The 16,415-nt window shown below is 55.8% G+C and overlaps 1 protein-coding gene across 4 annotated transcripts in view; it reads left to right on the forward strand.

The window, feature by feature from the left end:
- Positions 1-10,479, forward strand: part of Slc45a4 (solute carrier family 45 member 4) — a 76,335-nt gene extending 65,856 nt beyond the window's left edge. For 3 of the 4 annotated variants that reach the window (XM_045144565.1, XM_045144564.1, XM_045144566.1), the window contains exons 3-8: positions 1,763-1,951; positions 3,373-3,552; positions 4,073-5,130; positions 5,993-6,092; positions 7,024-7,235; positions 9,487-10,479. In XM_045144565.1, coding sequence (XP_045000500.1) covers positions 1,763-1,951; positions 3,373-3,552; positions 4,073-5,130; positions 5,993-6,092; positions 7,024-7,235; positions 9,487-9,852 — 2,105 coding nt within the window. In that variant the 3' untranslated portion in view covers positions 9,853-10,479. The remainder of the gene's footprint in view (positions 1-1,762; positions 1,952-3,372; positions 3,553-4,072; positions 5,131-5,992; positions 6,093-7,023; positions 7,236-9,486) is intronic. The other variant, XM_045144567.1, reaches the window with a different exon arrangement.
- Positions 10,480-16,415: the final 5,936 nt, after the last annotated feature.

Raw genomic sequence — 16,415 nt, forward strand, 5'->3', positions numbered from 1 at the left:
TCCGGGTGACAGACGACTACCTTGCATGCTCGTCTACCTGTGGCTTGATAGCATCGAATACATGTGCTGTAACTGTTGCAGGGGGATGTGATGCAGAAGGGCCTGAGCATGTGGGTCACAGGCTGGTTTGATTGGGCACTGTCTCCTCCCTGGCAGATGTCTGTATCCACCCAGGCTTGGGAGAAGGGGCACATGGCAGGGCCCAGTCAGTGAGGGCCCCCACGAAGGATGCTCTGGGAAGAGCATAAGGAGGTGCTTCCAAGGACTGCAGACCCTCTCAGCCCTAGAGCACCCAGTGTGCTGGGTGATGAGCTTGTCGCTCACTGGGAGGCTCTGGTAGAGCTCCTGTTGCTGCCCCTCTTTCTCCCGAACCCCTGCCGCCTGGCTCACTCTGGGTAGTTTTACTAGGAAGGAGCCGTGCTGAGAACGCCAATGCCAAGGCCTGAAGGGACACCTGCTGTGCATGTCCCAGAATGTGTCGTCAGGCCAGCCATAGCCCATTCATGTGCTTGGAGGAATCTGCACCCACCAGAGAGCCTCCACCCCAGAGGAACTCCCTGGACAGACTTCAGTTTCCTGACCACTCATTCATTTTGCTGACTTGGGGTGGGAACAAACCCCAGCCTTCCTGCAGCCTGGTTGGACATAGGGGTCAGAGCACACACCTCAGACCCTGGCAGAGCGCCTCAGTGGTGTAGCGGGCACAGTGGCAAGCGTTCTGCAAGGTGCTTCCTTCTGTGAGCACGGGCCCCTCCTCCCATGCAAGTTTGCTTTTGTCAGCTGGGCAACCATACTGTGTAAACCAATACTCGAGCCTTTAGTCCATAAAGAAATCTTCGGTTGGTTAAGACAGGTGTGCTGATATAAGTGTCTGGCTGGTGGAATGGTCCTCATGTGGCCGTACTTGAGCCTGCCATCCTCGTCAGAAAAGACAGGGATAGCCCCTTCCTCCAGTCCCTGCCCTCCCAAAGCTGGCCACTGCCCTCACTTGTAACATGCAGATTCCTTTAGGAGCTGTCACATGTCACAGACCAGGAGCACTCTGTGGTGACTTCTGCCATGCAGCATGGAGCACCAGGTCTATCTTCATCCTCACGGGACATGGCATGTCCTCCAGTTGGCAGGATACTTTGTTGCCACACTGGGGTTTATGGAAAGGGAGGCAGTGTACAGAGTAAGGGAAGTGAGGCAGCTGTGCGGCCACCGCCTTCTCTCTGTGTGCCCAACATCTTTGAGCTTCCAGTTTGCCACCTGTAAAATAGTTCCAACAGCCCTGCCTATCTGGGCACGAGGAAAGCTGTGAGAAGGGGTGTTGGTTTTCTGGCAGCTCCTCGGCTCCAACTGGACACATGACTCCAGTGCTTGGAGCACCCACTGCCAGTGAAATAGAGCACCTTGGTGGCTGCAGACCCTCTGTGTCGGGTGTTCCCCGGCATGGTCCAAAAGCTGCCTGTGCAGCCGCAGCCACTGACCTGCTCTGCAGTGGGCTCCATAGTTGCCCCTGATGTGTGTGGCTCCTGCTGCAGCGGGTGCAGCAGCATTGATGGTCCTGTAGGCGGGCCTGGCTCACATGAAGGTCTGGAGCCATGGCCTGGCCTTCCATGTCTATCTGTCTGTCTGTCTCTCTTCGCTCTCTCTCCATGGGGTCTGGAGCTATAGTCTGGCCTTCTGTCTGTCTCTGTCTGTGTCTGTCTGTCTCTCTCTCTCTCTCTCTCTCCCCATGGGCAGTGTGGCTATAAGTGACCACCACGTGTCCCCACAGGCCTCCGTGAACAGTACTACAGCCTCACCTGGTTCCTGAGCCCCGTCCTTGGCCTCATCTTCACGCCAATCATCGGCTCCGCCAGTGACCGCTGCACTCTGAGCTGGGGCCGCCGGCGGCCCTTCATCCTGGCACTCTGCGTGGGTGTGCTCTTTGGGGTCGCACTTTTCCTCAACGGCTCTGCCATAGGTGAGCATCGGCTGTGCTTGCACCACACGTGCCTGGTGACTGTCTTCCACCATGTGTAGGGACCAGCTTGGGCTGCAGAGGGCCGGCTGCCTGGTGGAGGGAGATCACAGTAGGTCTCTTGGCAGAGGCCAGCCCCATGTGGGAAAGCTGGAGGACCCTGTTCACAGGGAAACGCTTCCTGTTGTGGCCATTTGTTTTTAATGCGTATCTGACACCACGTCCTGTTTCCAGCATGATTTCAAAAATTATCTTTTCTTTTTTTGTTCTCCCTTTCTTAGACGTGGTGGCGTTGAAAATACCCAGAAGCCATTTTACTGTTTGTTTTCTTGCTTCGTGTACTCATGTGTTGTTTGCCTCTTTGTGTTGTTTTGTTTTTAATTAAAGTCCCTCTGTGTGGGAAAATATTTTCTGCCTTCAGGGCACCATCAGAACTGGTGGAAACAAAGGCCTGTTTTCTGGCTGGCCAGGCCAGGGAGTGTGGTCTGGGCTCACGGGCAGAGCGGCACCCAGGTCTGCACAGGTTGCAGCAGCACTAGGGATGCCCATATGGGGCTCAGAAGACCACCTTGTGGTGGAGAACCCCACAGCTCCTGTGGTGGGGACAGAACAATGGCATCTCTTCCTCCACCTCCTCTGTCTGCATCAGTGTCACCTCCCAGGGTCATACCCCACCTGGAGGGCGGACCCTCCCCCCGCAGCCCATAGTCCTTGGCACTGACTGCTGGCTCTAAGCCTATCAGGATAACCTCGGAGCAGCCCTTCTTTCCCCCTTATGTAGTAGACTGTGTGAAGTATCTTTTTTCTTCTTTTTTTTTTTTTTTTTTCTTCCGAGCAGGGTTTCACTCTAGCACAGGCTGACTGGAATTCACTCTTATCTCTAGGCTGGCATCAAACTCAAAGCCTTCCTCCTACCCCAGTCTCCCAAGTACTGGGATTAAAGGCCTGGAGGGTCCCAGCCCTCTTGATGCCCCCTGTGCATCGGCGTGTGTGGGAACAGGCTACGCGCCATGCTTTAAGGCCAATCCTGGGCTCCCTTGCCTCAAGTCCTAAAGGCAAGATCCAGCTTGAGTAGGCCAGGGTCTGGCGTTGGGGTGGCAAGAGGATGTCTCTCCAACTCGGGAAGTGGCATGAGGGGTCACCTCCCCAGACTGCACAATGGTGGAGAGGAGGGAAATCGCTTTCGCAGAGGCAGAGGCAGAGGCAGTGGTGCTCAGTGTTACGCAGCTGACAATGGGTGACATTCCCAGCCACCAGCACCTTGCCGATGGTGGGGTAGGGAGGACTTGCTCCCCTTCCTGCTTAACAGAAGGGGCAAGGGAGCTCAGGCTGGACAGAGGGAAACCCCACAAACCACAGAAGCAAGCAGGGGCTGCCTGACACACAGGTGCTGAGGACTGACTGCATCCCTGTGCTCTGTCTAGGTCTGGCCCTGGGCGATGTCCCCAACCAGCAGCCCATTGGCATTGTCCTCACGGTGTTGGGAGTGGTGGTCTTGGACTTCAGCGCTGATGCCACTGAAGGACCCATCCGTGCCTACCTGCTGGACGTGGTGGACAGTGAGGAGCAGGACATGGCTCTTAACATTCATGCCTTCTCTGCTGGTAAAGCTCCCATGCCAGACCCAGGGTACAGGGGAGAACCAGCTCACCCGAGGCTAGTGCCATCTCTGCGTGAGGCTCCATCGCAGACACTGGCAGGCCTTTTTTAAAGGCACCATGCATCCGTCACCCCACCACCACCAGTCACCGAGCCTAACCAGATGAAGCTGGGTTAGGGCGAGGCAGGCTTGCATAGGTGTCAGGTGGATGTGGAGAGGGCCCCATGCTGACCACTGCCTCAGCAAGGTGGCCCTTATACCTGGATGTTGAGTGAAGTAGTGTGGCGTCGTGTCCCAGGGTTACCCACTCCCTAATTTACTAGTGGGGATTAGCGTTAGGCCTGGAACCTTCAACACAAGGTCATTTAGGCTTCTCATTTCATTTGTTCCCAAGTGGTCTTTCATTCCCCATTTCCAAATCTTGCATCCTGGCCTGTCACATACTGCAAAGGGCAGTCTGTCCTGTTACAGGAAAGCCTTGCCCTAGGCCGTGCTGGGCCTCACTGGCCACTTTCTCCTTGCAGGCCTGGGCGGAGCCATTGGCTACGTGCTGGGAGGGCTGGATTGGACACAGACCATCCTGGGAAGCTGGTTCCGGACACAGAACCAGGTGCTGTTCTTCTTCGCGGCCATCATCTTCACGGTGTCAGTGGCCCTGCACCTCTTTAGCATCGAGGAGGAGCAGTACAGCCCACAGCAGGACCGCAACGCCAAGGAGGCTGCCCCCGCCCCCGCCCCCGCCCCAGCCGTTCGCCTGAGCTCCTTCACTGGGGTCGTGCAGGATGGCAGTCCCCCGTTCCCAGACGAGGTGCAGTCAGAGCATGAGCTGTCCCTGGACTACCTCGATGTGGACATCGTGCGGAGCAAGAGTGACTCGGTGCTGCACATGCCAGACGCCACGCTCGACATGGACTCGGAGCTGCTGTTCCTGCATGACATCGAGCCCTCCATCTTTCAGGACGCCTCCTACCCCAGCACCCCCCGGAGCACCAGCCAGGAGCTCCTCAGGGCCAAGCTGCCCCGCCTGTCCACATTCCTCAGGGAGTCCGCCAAGGAGGATGACACCTTGCTCGATAATCACTTGAATGAAACTAAAGTCCCAAACGGTAGTGGCTCCCCGCCAAGGGACGCACCCAGCAGTTGTACCAGGGTGGACATGAAGCCCTCAACCACATCCAGCTCCATGAGGCGACGTAGGCATATGTTCCGCCGGCAGGCTTCCAGCACCTTCTCCTACTACGGCAAGATGGGGTCCCACTGCTACCGCTACCGGCGGGCTAACGCGGTGGTGCTGATCAAGCCATCGCACAGCATGAGTGACCTGTACGAGCTGCAGCAGCGCCACAGGCAGCGCTGCCGCCACCGGCACCAGAGCGGGGCCACTACCTCCAGCGGGGACACGGACAGCGAGGAAGGTGAGAGCGAGACCACTGTGCGCCTGCTGTGGCTGTCCATGCTGAAGATGCCCAAAGAGCTGATGCGCCTCTGCCTCTGCCACCTGCTCACCTGGTTCTCCGTCATCGCCGAGGCTGTCTTCTACACCGACTTCATGGGCCAGGTTATCTTTGAAGGGCACCCTAATGTGAGCACCCTAAGGCACCCCTGCCACACTCAAGAGGCTTGGGCACACTGAGAACCAGGTGGGCCTAGGTGTCCCAGGCCTTTTGCAAGCCTCCCTGCAGTGCCCTGTGCCCTCACTGTTCGTGCGTCGTGTGTCATGCCCTCATGTGTCAGGGAGGTTGCACAGGCAGCTAGCCAGTGGGCATCTCTGTTATAGCGTCGAGGATGTGAGCCAAGAAAGGTTGCGGTGGGGTCCGTGGTGACCATGTTTTTCTTTTTCTTTTTTTCTGTTTTGTTTTTTCAAGGTAGGGTCTCGCTCTAGACCAGGCTGACCTGGGAGTCACTGTGGAGTCTCAGGGTGGCCTCAAACATACGGCAGTCCTCCTACCTCTGCCTCCCAAGTGCTGGGATCAAAGGCATGCGCCACCACACCTGGCCTGTGCTGTCCATTTCTTAGTGCCAAGAACTTCCATGGCAGAAGCCTTTGCAGTGCGGGACAGGGAGCTGCTTCAGCTGTCAGAATAATGGCCTGTTGCACCAGGCTCCGCTGACGGCTCTGCTTGGCTCACTGTACAGCCACACCGCCACCTGCAGAAGGGCCTTGGTGCAATGTCTCCACCCTTTCTGGGTCTAGAGTGGCAACTCCAAGCCAGAAGAGTCATTTCCGCAGGCCTGGCCCAGCCTGTTTCAGGCCAAGGGCAAGGCCACAGGCAGCGCCTGCCTGCCCACTTGTCTCTGTGCACGGGCTGGGTGGAACGGGCTTCTGTTTAAGAGGTGCTGGCCTGGACATAGGCTACTCTCCTCACGAGGTGCTTGTGGTCTGCAAAACAAACTGCCTGCCTGCCTGCGTGGAAATGTAGAATAACTCCCTTTCTCTGCAACAGGCCCCGTCCAACTCATCGGACTGGCACGCCTACAATGCTGGTGTGAAGATGGGCTGTTGGGGTCTTGTCATCTATGCCACCACTGGTGCTATCTGCTCAGGTGAGGAGAGCATTCGCTTCCAGGACTACATGAGGACGGGAGATTGTCAAGGTGTCAGTGAGACTGGTTCCTGCTGAGCCAGGGAGAAGTAGTGAGGGTGGTGCTTGCCATGGGCTGAGCTGGTCAGGTGTCCCTGAGAGGCCGTCTTCTGTATGCTGTCCCAGCCTTGCCAGCCCCGCCAGGGCCCAGCAGTCAGAGGGGCAGTGGAGTGGTTCAAGCTGCCAAGGACAGGCAGCCTGGCTTACTTACATGTGCAGCTTATTCTGAAGGGTGGGTGACAGGCTCTTGTCCTGAAGCAACAGACTTGGAACTGGGTATGGTTAAGCCTTCTCTCGCCTGCCCACACTCACTCTGAACCTAGGGAAGAAAGAAGCCAGCCTTGTGTCAAGCTATGGCTAATGTTGGGGGTGGCCAGAATGTTGCACGGTCACCCAAGTAGCAGGGCAGCAGGGACCACACTGTTGTCACTACTCCACTAGAGCCCTGGAAGAGCCTCCTGGAGAAGATGCATGTGACATGATCCAGCCAGCAGACAGTTCCCAGGGCTGGGCTGCTGGTCCTCCAGGAAATACGAGCCAGGAAAGTCCTCCCTGGGGGCCGGGGTGGACAACCAGCAGGCCAGGAAGGTCTCAGAATCGCAGAAAGGCCAGGTCATAGGGCAGGGTGGCAGAGAGATCACTTGATTCTGAGCTGCTGGCACCCCCGATTGTCCTCATGGGCTAGGATCTTGGAATTGGGTTCTAGAGCTGAGGTCGGCTGTACCTGTCAGCCACGTGCCTGGGCTGCATGGCACAGGTGGGCAGGAGAGGGTGTGTGTACCTGCACATCCAGTTCCGGCCTGAGAGGCAGAGTTAGAGTGAGGGGTGGATTGGACAAGGGCATCCTCCAGGGGCCAGGGGCTCCTTCACTGTCCCTTTTGTCCTCTCTGCAGCCCTGCTACAGAAGTACCTGGACAACTATGACCTGAGCATCAGGGTCATCTATGTGCTGGGGACGCTGGGCTTCTCAGTGGGCACTGCCGTGATGGCTATGTTCCCCAACGTCTATGTGGCCATGGTCACCATCAGCACCATGGGCATCGTTTCCATGAGCATCTCCTACTGCCCCTATGCCCTGCTGGGGCACTACCACGACATCAAAGAGGTACGTGTAGCCCAGGGGCTGGGTTGAAGGAGGGGGAAGGCAGTGAATTCAACTGGGGATTCCACTCTGGCCTTAAGTCTACTTCCACAGCCTATGCTTGGCTCTCCTGTACACTGCCGTGCGGGGACCTCCCAGGCACCAGTTCTTCTCTCCACCTTCTCTTCCAAGGAGGCTGACGGCTGCCACCTTTCCTGGTCAGGAGCCAGGGTCCTTCCCTGCAGCTCTCCTGAACACCAAGCCTGTACTGAGCTCCTCCCCACCGTCAGGAGAACAGCTCTCTTCCTGCATAGTTGCTAGCAGCAAGCCCCAGGTGCCTTTACACTCAGAGTAGCCGTGTTGTCGGGTATTATTGAACCCGTCGTGTCTGAAGCATGTACTCAACTAAGAAGTTCCTGGAGCGCGGGTGGTGGCGCACACCTGCAGTCCTAGCACGGACGAGGTGGGGGCAGGGAGGCCAGGCGTTCACAGGTAGCTTGGGCTACGTGAGACCTTGTCTCACCAAAACATAAAAAACAAATGATAGTGTGTAGGTGCATGGATGGATGGATGATAGACAGAGGCAGTCTGCCTTTCAAGATTAATCTTTAGCCATGTTTGGCATGTAGGCCACAGCCTACACCCAGCAGCCAGGTGGAGAGCAGTTCTGTGTGTAGTGGGCCTTTGAAGGAGGAGGAGCAGTGGCAGGTCTCCTTCCCAACCCCCTGTGCTCACTCAGTGTGGACCGGCCCTGTGCGAGGCTCCGTGAAGGACTGTGCTGCACACTTGACTGTTGGGTCATAGGGAGCCCTTTGCTGGCTTTTCAGAGGGAATCACAGTTATAGAACCAGCCAGGCCAAGAAAGGAGGAGACCAGAGCCCAGCAGCCCCTCACCCATTCTGCCTGTTTCTGACATCTTTTGTTCTATGCACTCTCACCTCCCCTGTGTGGCCTGTCTGGGTTGCTCCAGATCACAACCATGAGCGTTCTTGCCAGCATTGTTTGTCAGAGCATATTCTGCACGGGGCTTGAGGCAGCAGAGCAGGACTCGGTGCTGCTGCCCCCAGTGGCCGTCCACCGGAGCCAGTGCTGCCCACCCTGACGGGTGTCCTTGTTGTCATGAGTGTACATGAGTTGTGTGACTATCTGTGGTGGTGGTGGTCTTGGATTCTTAGGACAGATGTGTCACTTGCTTGGTGAACTTTGTTGTGATAAGTCCTCATACCCAGTATATGAGTTCCTCAACCTGGTCACTCTTCAAGGATGCCTCAGCTCTTTTTGGATTTCTGACAGTCTCATAGTGTAGTCTATGGTCTGAAATTCACCATTGTGGCCCAAGCTGTTCTGAAACACACAGCAGTCTCATTGCTCCTGCAGAGGCTGACCACCTGCAAGTCTTAACGTGTGTCTGTCTGGTTTTTCCAACACGAGGGTTTTTGTTTTCATCATGATGTCTATTTTGAACCAGGTGAAATATGTCAGTAAACTTGTCTCGTTAGGGGGATTTTGTGGTGGTCGTGTGCTACTGATGTTTAATTCGAGGGCAGAGAACATACATGAATGATTTCAGCCCCTAAGAGTGAGACTCCCTTAGTGACACAGTAATCCCTGATGGAGATGCCTGTTTGTCTCCACACAGCCGAGGGAGTGTGTTTACACTTGTGTCATCTCTCTCTTAGTGCAGGTGCCACACACAGCCGAGGGAGATTCTGTACCTGTCCCGTATTCCTGTGGGTGAAGTGTGCTCGCCAGTCGCCTCTTTGCTTCTCTTCCGCCTGTTTCATGAACAAGGCTTTAAGACCTCACAGTGTGACTTGCACACGCACATCCACAGTTGCTTGCTTCAGTCCTCTCGGTTGACTGGGTTTCTGCATCTCCTGCAGGGTGGCATCCCCAGGGAGACCAGGCATGAACATAGCAGTGTCGTGCACTGGTGTTCGTTAGCATTGCACCCCCGGAACAAACCAGGCCCCCAGTGCTCCCTGCGCTGTCACCCAAGCCGCATGCGTGTGAGCTGAAGCTCACTGCTTGCTGCTCTCCAGCTCCCCTGCTCAAGACCACCATGGAAGGTTGCCCCACTGCTCAGGCTCCTGCCTCCTTCCTGTAGGCTGAACTGTCCCCCTCTCCTGATTGCCTGCTGTGGGCGGGACGTAGGGCTCTGAAGTTCAGGAAGGCAGGGCTCATCTCCCGACATCTCTATCAGCGTTTATGCCACTGAGGGGAGGTGCTAATGCCCTTCCTTTTGCCACTCATTACCGCATCCTTTCTCTTCCAGTATGTCCACCACAGCCCCGGGAACTCCAAGCGTGGGTTTGGCATCGACTGCGCAATCCTCTCCTGCCAGGTCTACATCTCTCAGATCCTGGTGGCATCTGCCCTTGGGGGTGTGGTCGACGCGGTGGGCACAGTTCGTGTCATCCCCATGGTGGCCTCGGTGGGCTCCTTCCTGGGCTTCCTGACGGCAACCTTCCTGGTGATCTACCCTGAGGTGTCAGAGGAGGCCAAGGAGGAGCAGAAAGTCTTGTCTGCCCGGCCCGCTGGTGAAGGCGAGGGCAGCTCAGTCCTCGACAAGCCCCCTGTGCTGAAGCTGCCACGGAAGGAGGTCATGTCGGTGCCGTCGGAGACCGAGTCCATGGTCTGAGCCCCAGTGGACACATTCCACATGGCAGGGTGGCCGGTTGCAGCGGGAAGCTGTCCAGCACTTCCAGGCCACGCAGGCCGAGCCAGAGAGCTTCCCAGAGCGCAGTCAGGTTCAGTAGGTGTAGGGTAGGTCTGAGCTGTTAGGCAAAAATATCACACTAATTACCTTTTCCACAATTAAAAAAATCATTTGAAATCTTTTTTAATTGAAAAATATGTTTTAATTTCAACTATCTTTTTATTCTGCAGGTATATTATTCTGCATGTTTTTAAATTGTAAAACATTTACAATATAGTCAATATGCAATTTAGAAAAAAATAAGATTTTTGCATTTCTAAAATTATAATTGAAAATGCAAAAACTGACATCCTGGTGTATGCCGTCTGAAGCTGTCAGATGGTGGCAGTGTGGTGCCACATGTCCCCTCGCTGTCCCTTGGGTGTGGGCGGCGGCCACACCAGAGTGCTGGCTGGTGCCGTGGTTGCACAGAGCTTTCTCTGGTGTTACTTTAGAAAAAATGTCTTTTCACAACTGTGGTTTTCCTAGAACCGCATCTCTTCCCCCGAGGGTTTGACACACCAAAGCTGGGAGCCCCCCAAAGTGTCCAGGCAGGGCCTGGCTTCCTCAGTGAGGTCTGGGGGGGGGGGGGTCACGTGGGGCAGCCATGGGGGGGGGGCAGAATGCCTCCTGAGTCCTGGCAGGAAGCCTCCTCCCTGGAGGGCTCCAGTCCACTTGGCACTGTACTTTGATTCTCTACACCATTTGCTGGGATCCCCGGGTGCCAAGCTCAGGTAGGTGCTGGCACCCCAGTCCTTCTGCAAGGTTACCTCGAGAGTAGGGGAGCACGGTCTCAGAGCAGCACGTGGAGAGTGCTGAAGCCTGCTTCTCCGCTACATTGGGGACACCCTTGCTGGAACCCATCTGAACTCCTGTGACCTCCTCACCTGCCCCTGCTGTGCCTGGCACTGGAACGGCAACAAAGGCAAAGAGACAAATGTGTGACTGGGTGGGAGGCCCTGACCCAAGGGCGGCCAGCAGAGTCCGATGCTGCTGCATAAGCTCACGCCGGCTTCGGAGGCTCTCATCACACGCTGCCGCTGTCCGAAAGTGCTTCTCAGACCACAGTCTCTTGTTAGAAACGATGGTCTCCTCTCTCTGGGTGTGAACCAGTCTTGAGTTTAGGAGAGAGGCCCTCCCTATAGTGACCTAGGGGAAGTCAGACTTGTCTCCCTAGCTGCCTCAAGTTGGTGTTTTTACATGAGTACTTTACAGTGCATGAGAACCATGCTGCAATATGACTATTCTAAAACAGATATATTTCAAGATGAAAGTAAGCCGTTTTTAAATAAATTACTTGAATTTTAAGTGTATTCAAAAGAATGCAGTGTTTAACATCCATGGCAGTTACAGTCTTGCCAAGTCTCTTGCTGCTGTCGGCACATGGTAGTTTGTGTGTGTGTATCTGAGGAGCAGAGGCCTGTGCCCAGGGCATGAGAAGACATCCTGCCAGCCCTTAGAAGCCCAGGCCTGCCGAGGACTGGCTTCCACCAGCCAGCGCTCCGCTCCCAAGCTAGAGAACGGCCTTGCGCATCTGCTGACAGGAAGCCCGGCTACTGCAGACGCCGTCCCCTTGCTGCACGTGCTCCCACCAGCCAAGGCCTCTCTGCCAGCTGTTCTGTCCCTTCTTGTAGGATAGCGGGGCCCTCTGGGTTCCTCTCCTCAGCCAGGGCCCTTGGCGGGTCACTCTGGCTCTAAGGTAGTAGTCCCTTCCACCTCAGTCTCTGCCCTATCAGCAGGCAGGACCAAAGCCTGCACGCTCGTGCTTTTCTACCTGGCCACCAAAGAGCAGGAGGGGCAGGAGCACAAAGACGGCGGGGAGGGCAAGACCCGGCCTGAGCCGAGATCCGGAGCAGCCACTGTGGCCGGATCCTGTCTGTCAGGCCATGGCTGCCAGAGCATCTAACCCAAAGATTCGGCCTGGGTGAGACCAAGCTGGCCCGAGGAAGACGGGTTTGGGACCCCCCGCTTGCAGCGTCAGCCCATGAGATGGCGGGATCCACTCACCATGATCCGAAGTGACAGGACACCACACTGCCCAGGAGTACAGTGAGGACTGAAGATGGGCTGGGGTGTGCCTGCCGTTTGCTGCCCCCCACCAGGAATAGCTGCACATGGATCATTTTTATAAGTCTGAACCTTTCAGGTGTTTGCAGCCAAAATCAAATACGCGTGGGTATGTGCAGCACGGAACCCTTGGCCTGAGAGCTAGGGTAATAGCCGAATTGGTTTCTGAGCTGCCCGGGCAACTTAGCGAAGCCAGGGGTGAAGGGCTGGTGTCCGCGCAGTGCAGGCCTGCTGCCTCAGATCAAGCGCCAAGGGAAGGGTGCCTGAGCAGTTTATTGCGGCCTGACTCGTTAGGAAAGGCTGTCCTCTGGCGGTCTAGACCCAGGGGACTGGCAGGGTTGTGCAAGTGCCCCGCATAGCTGGTGCTGAGGATGTGGTATGAAGAAGCCTTGCAGAGCCCTGGAGTTTGGGCTGCATGTATGCACTGAGTGGGTTTGAACAGGGCTTCAGGCCACAGGATGCACATGGTATCAGTAACAAAAGAGGTGTGGCCCCCTATGAAAGTCAGAATGTTTTTAAGACACCCTAGCAGTTTGCTGTAGAAAGGGGCAAGGTGGCTCCCAGAGAGCCTCTGGCTCTGGCGGCTGGTGGCAGAATGGCATGGTGGTTCTCCCTGGTGTCTGGCTGTGGAATGGAAGGTTTTCCTGGAGTATCCAAGCTGTCTAGCACATCTACTGCCCTCAGATTCCCATCCTTAAATGCCATGGCCCCCCTGAGGGCCCGGATGGGAGAAGTCATGGGGGAGAGGGGAGGCAGGGCAGTGGAACCCTCCTCTACCATGGCTTCCTGTAGTGCTATGTTCACAGGTGGCGGGCACAGTGGGGAGACGCTCCAGGTGGCACCTTGCTCAGCAGCCTCCCTGGGGGCCACAGGCCTCCTCCCATGGCCAGTGGTCTGTGCTGTAACAGCCATGGCAACATGTAAAACGCCACACACTGGTTTTGACACTGGACACTCAACAACCTCAGATGCACCAAATGCCGCTGCTCCCAAGCTGTCTTGCTTCCACCCAAGCTCTTGTGTTAAGCCACCAAAACCTGGAGTGTGCAAATGAAACTGCCAATGGGATGCCCCCTGGGAGCCGTCACTACAAGCAGGCTGGCCCATCTTTGCACATCAGCCAGCTGCAGAGACCTGGGTTGTCCCTCCAGGAGCACGTGGGGTGCCTGCCCTGCCCTGCCCTGCACTGCCAGGCACACTGTCAATCTGTTCAGGGTTGAGCAGGCTCTCACACATGGCGTGTTGGGTACCCAGTCTCAGTAGCTCCTGTCACCTGAGGAGCCATCATCAAGATCATGGCTAGAGCCCCAGCTGAGTCTGCCCCTTGGCCTGCCCACCTTCAGGCGCCCAGTAGTCTGGTGGCTGAGGCTGCCTCCGTGTGCTGTGTTGGGCATTCTGCCTTGTGCCAGGACCCAGAACTGCTTGGTGGTCAAATGAGGTGGTGAGAAAGGTCTCAGCACACAGAGGCTCCCCAGTGCCTCGGAACAAGACTATTTAGTTCCTTTGTGAACTGGACACAGGACAACTTTATCAACTTATTAAGTTGGAGCACTGTAATAGATAGCTCTTGCTGATTTTAGCAACGGTTAAGTGTGTGTTAAACACATGACATTACATTTTATGAAGAAAACAGATTATAAAGAAAAGTATCACATATGGCTTAAATTTTTTATTAGGCGAGCCTTTATGTCTGTTCTGCCGAGAACCCTTGTCCATTCTGTCACCCACCCTGCTGTGTCATCTGCTCTGCGAACATTGAAACTTGACAATGTGTAGTGCTAACTTCCTGCCAGGCACTCAGTGACTCCCCACCTCTTGCTCTGTTGTACTGTGGTTGACTTAATAAACGTTTCCCTTGAAGACGACTAATACGGGTGTGTCTCTTCATGGCTGCGTTAGAGCATCCCAGGCCGGGCCACCACCTGCAGCAGGGGGAGCAGCAGTATAGGCCTGAGGGACCCTCCCAGCTGGCGCTTCCTGCAGTCCCAGGCCACTCTCAGGCTGGAGGCTGCTTGTGAAGGTCCTGCTGGAAGTGGAAGGAGGCCTCCCCACAGCTGGAAGATGCAGGCAGAGGTGGTGGTGGCAGCCCGAACACAGGACTGGTCCAGTCAGGCTCCCTTGGTGCATGCAGCGCCCTGGGTATCTGGAAGTGGGTCCCCCAGGCCTTCCTGGGACAGAACGAGTCGTCTGGGTGGTCCTGATGACGCGCTGCGAGGTCTGTGACTGTCGCAGTTTGGAGGCGAGACCAGGAGCGAAGCATGTCAGACGCGGTGAGGGGTAGCCGGGCTCCACTTTTTAAGGAGGAGAGGAGCACCAACGTCACAACGTTGGGGTCACCGCGTGAACACCGCACGTCCCCCTGCCTTACCGTGGTGCAGAAGCACCGAGGGCCAGCCGGGAAGGAGTGCGGGCGGGGGTTCAGGGCCCGAGACCCTCTGCACCCCCGGGACCCACCGCCACCCCTGGCCCTTCCTGCACTACCTGGACGGGCGCTGCTGGAGCCTGGCCGGCGCATGCGCACCCGGCCGCGGGCAGGGGCGGGCCCCCGAGTCCCAGACACGGGTCAAGGTCGCGCGGGGTCGGATTGCGGACCCGGCAGAGACCAGCCTCCCGCCGGCCTTCGGTCCTTCGCATCTGTGGCTTGGCTCGGCGACTGTTACCCAGGCGGACAGGTTAGAGTTTTGCCATCGCTGGTTTGCGAGAACTCGTTTGCGAGTACGTGCGGACAGCCGGCCTCAGACTGCCTGCCCCGCCCGGCCCGGGAAGCGGCGACCCGCGGTCGTGGGGTGAACCCAGGCCCCCGAGACATGGCCTCCCCTGCGGAAGGTTCTCCTGCCCTGCGGCGGGGCCTATGTGATTGATTCCAAGACCCGTGGGCCCCTCGAGCTGCTCTGGACTTCGCTTGAGCGTGATCATGAAATGGGGCCGCTTCCCCTCTGCACCGCTGTGTGCTCCCCAGCCCTAGACCACCCTCGCTTACAGTCCCGGCTGCTACAAACAGATGCTGGGAGGCTGGAGGGATGGCTTGGCGGTCAAGGCACTTGCCTGCAAAGCCAAAGGACCCAGGTTCCATTCCCCAGGACCCACTTAAGCCAGATTCACAAGATGGCCCATGCGTCCAGAGTTGGTCTTCAGCGGCTGGGCGCCCTGGCACGCCTATTGTCCCTCTGTCTCTATCTGCCTCTCCCCAAATAAATATAATTTTTTTTTAAAAAGATAACTGGAGACACCCTAGTAAAATCCTTACTGTAGACATTTTCATGTCAGTTGGGCTGGTGTGGAACTATGGGAGTATAGGATAGTTACGTGTTCACGTTAAAACAGTTCTTCCAAGTGGGTCTCCTGTTTGCATCCAGGAGTGATACAGTGTTCATTTCAACTGCCTATGCTATTTTTGTGTTTTTAACCCAGGCTGGCCTTGAAACTCTTTATTCTCCTACTTCCACCTCCCAAATGCTGGGATTATAGATGTGCACCACCATTCCTAAGGAAGATTTTTTTTTTTACATTTTTTTTTGGTTTTTATTTATTTATTTGAGAGCGACAGACAGAAAGAGGAGACAGATAAATAGAGAATGGGCATGCCAGGGCCTCTAGCCACTGCAAAGGAACTCCAGACGCATGCACCCCTTGTGCATCTGGCTAACGTGGGTCCTGGGGAATCGAGCCTTGAACTGGGGTCCTTAGGCTTGACAGGCAAGCACTTAACCGCTAAGCCATCTCTCCAGCCTGGAAGATTTATTTTTATTTATTTTAGTTTATTATTATTTTTATTGTTTGTTTTTTTCAAGGTAGTGTCTCACTCTAGCCCAGGCTGACCTGGAATTCACTATGTAGTCTCAGGGTCGCCTCGATCTCTCAGTGATCCTCCTATCTTTGCTTCCTGAGTGCTGGGATGAAAGGCATGTGCAGCAGAAAGGTTTTTTTTTAAACGCGTGTGTGTGAATGCATGTGTTCATATGCATATGAGCATGCATGTGTGGGTGTGTATCCATGAGTGTGCATGCTTGTAGAGGCCAGAAGTCTATGTCGGTTGTCTCCCTTATGTGCTCTTCACATTATCTGTTGAAAAAGGGTCTCCTGTACCTCTGCCTCCCGAGTGCTGGGATTAAAGGTGTGCTCCACCACACCTGGCTTATATTTTTATTAATTAATTAATTTAGTTATTTGGGGGGGGGGAGAGAGACAGAGAGCAAATGGGTGGGCCAGGGCCACTTGCTACCGCCAACTCCAGATGCATAGGCCATTTTGTGCACCTGCCTTGATGTCAGTAGTGGGGAATTGAACCCAGGCTGGCAGACTTAATTAGCAAGCACCTTTAAGAGCTGAGCCGTCTCCCCAGCTCCTGGCTTCACAGTTAGGGCAGTGAAATGCTGCGACTTTAATTCCGTGCATCGAGGTGAGGGTTGAGGCCCCCGCTCTGGCAGCCACTGCAGTCG

Source organism: Jaculus jaculus, chromosome 2 (assembly GCF_020740685.1).
Source record: "Jaculus jaculus isolate mJacJac1 chromosome 2, mJacJac1.mat.Y.cur, whole genome shotgun sequence".
Taxonomy (NCBI): Eukaryota; Metazoa; Chordata; class Mammalia; order Rodentia; family Dipodidae; genus Jaculus; species Jaculus jaculus.